This window comes from Vollenhovia emeryi, unplaced genomic scaffold (genome assembly GCF_000949405.1).
Source record: "Vollenhovia emeryi isolate VEMERY1.0 unplaced genomic scaffold, V.emery_V1.0 DF944431.1, whole genome shotgun sequence".
In the NCBI taxonomy this organism is placed as follows: domain Eukaryota; kingdom Metazoa; phylum Arthropoda; class Insecta; order Hymenoptera; family Formicidae; genus Vollenhovia; species Vollenhovia emeryi.
The window spans coordinates 1-2,549 of NW_011961935.1; the positions used below are offsets into that span (position 1 = coordinate 1).

The window sequence follows — 2,549 nt, forward strand, 5'->3', positions numbered from 1 at the left end:
CTATTTTTATCTTTTTATGATTGTTGTACATACTTGGTTGAAATGGAACCAACATCCAGTTAACTTTGCTGTGGTAAACTTCGTACTAAGCGATTTTACTGCAGCCATTTCAAAATCACTCATTACAAAATTAATGTTTTGTTTAAGTTGTGGTACCAGCTGTATAATTTTATCCCACAAAATATCATACATAGTAGCCGTACGCACATCACACAAAATGAATAATGTTGCAATGCCCTGGAAACATTAGATTATTACTGAGTTTCACAATTTTAATTAACAAATTTTCCAAAATTTCAATTAAATAAATATCTTACCGTATCCATGTATCGTGTATGTACAGAGTAAAGTTGCATAATATGAGGTTTGCGCGGGAGAACCTTAAGAGAGACATATACAATAATTTTTTTCATAATCTAATTCAAAATTATATTAAGTGTTACGATATGTTAGCCATTATAAATATTGTTACAATTTCTTTGCCACTGTACTATTATTATACTATTGTACTTGCTACTATACTATTGTCATTTTTTGTCAAAATGTCATACAGAGGAAACGGTTATGGTACTTACAGAAAATGTTCCATCTACATAGAGTTCTGTAGCAGATGATAAAGCTTCTAGTAAATAATTGCTAGATAAAATTATTGCAGTTTTTCCATCATTTGTAGTTACGCTTCCTTTATACACATTTTTTATTATATCACAGTTTTCCAAAATATCACGTAATGCTGCTAATGTATCAGGTACAGGAGGTCGACTTTTTATTCGTTCACGTTGCATGCTACATCTTATAGCAGGAAAACTTAAATATTGTGCTGTATCTGGATTACTAGAAAGAAAAAGTACATATTTTAAATATAAAAAATTATAAACAGAAATTCTGTTGAAAAACATACAAACTATGCAATCTCATTTATTGCTATAACATTTGAATGAGTTTTTTAGTAGAAAAAAGATTTGTCTTAAATTCGTATTAGATTGCTTTTATAGAATTAAAAAAAATGTTTATGTCTTTTACTCGAAACAAAAGTAAACAGTTACGATATTAGTTATTTCAGAGAAAGAGAGAAAAAGGTAGAAAAACATGTTGCAGGTATAAATAAAAGCTTTTTAGAATTATCAAGAATTTATAGAATCCATTACGTTAATTGACATAAAAATTATCACATAATATTAATATAGTTGTTTATATGAAATATATAAATAAAAAGTCACATGTTCCACAACATTTTGTTATAATAAAATTATTATTGAACATTATAACTTTTTTACTATTCATATATTTTTAAACTTAATAATTGTAACCATTTATTGTCGCGTTTAAAAATTCCTATTAAGAATAAACTTCGAGCACAAATAGACTTGTAGCATAAATTATATTGCCTTAGAATTAATAACCCGGGAAAAAATTTTCACATATGATCATATATAATCATATATGCTCATATACGAAAAATGTCCATATATAAGATACCATGTGTATCATGTATGATCGTATATGATAATGTGTTTGTCATATATACTGTCATATATGACAAACATGTGCATCATATATGATCGTATATGATAATGTATTTGTCATATATACTGTCATATATGACAAAAACGTTATCATATACGATCATATATGATACACATGATATCTTATATATGGACATTTTTCGTATATGAGCATATAGATTATATATGATCATATGTGAAAATTTTTTCCCGGGAAGCATAATTTTAATGTATTTTATGTAAAATATTTGAAAGATAGATATAAATATTTATAAATTATTCAGTTTGATTAGTGGAACCAATCACAAAGTACGTTTTTATATTCTTATTATATAAGGAACATTTTAAGACTGGAAATTAAGCAAAATAATTATTATATAAAATAATTTTACCTTCTACAAACTGAATCAAATATTTGTTTTAATCCAATATGAGTATCGCGAGAAAGTCTTAGCATTTCTTCTTTCATTTCAATTTGAGCTTTGACAAAATTGGACTTTGGATGATTATGTTCTTGTAAAACATGTATACTATTGTTATCAAGAAGCATAACTGAACCTCGACATCTCGTTGTCTGACGTGTTTTGCATCGAAAGACATTATCATAGCGACTGTCTCTATGATATACATAATCATCATATATATATATATTTGAATCCTTCTTTCCTCCAGGCATAACTTCCATCTGTTAAGGAAGGATATATAACGAGAAAATAGGCTGAGTAGATATATTATACATATAGCAAATTATATGGGTAAAACAGGTTTTGTAAACTAAAAATATATGGCAATCCTACATAAATTTCAGTTAATTTAATCTTCTAATTACATTGAATAAATAAATTTTATAAGAGAAAATATAGTAAGCTTCTTGTGGCGCCATTAAACGAATAGAACAGTATAACAAATAGACAGATAAAACAATCCTTTAAATACATTGAATTATGATAATTCCCACCAAATATAGCAGTCGGTACAGAAATACGACACAAACATGATAATTACAACAAAAGTATTATCACGACGAGAACTCAACGACATGGA

General features: G+C 26.9%; 1 protein-coding gene across 1 annotated transcript; it reads right to left on the reverse strand.

Moving 5' to 3' along the window:
* Positions 1 to 29: 29 nt before the first annotated feature.
* On the reverse strand, positions 30 to 2,543 carry LOC105563340 (the record flags this gene model as incomplete). The annotated part of the gene is made up of 5 exons (XM_012014856.1): positions 2,511 to 2,543; positions 1,898 to 2,190; positions 576 to 834; positions 318 to 380; positions 30 to 237 (listed from the first exon to the last, which is right to left on the reverse strand). Coding segments are annotated over exons 2-5 (823 nt in total), but the record flags the coding sequence as incomplete, so codon positions are not given.
* Positions 2,544 to 2,549: the final 6 nt, after the last annotated feature.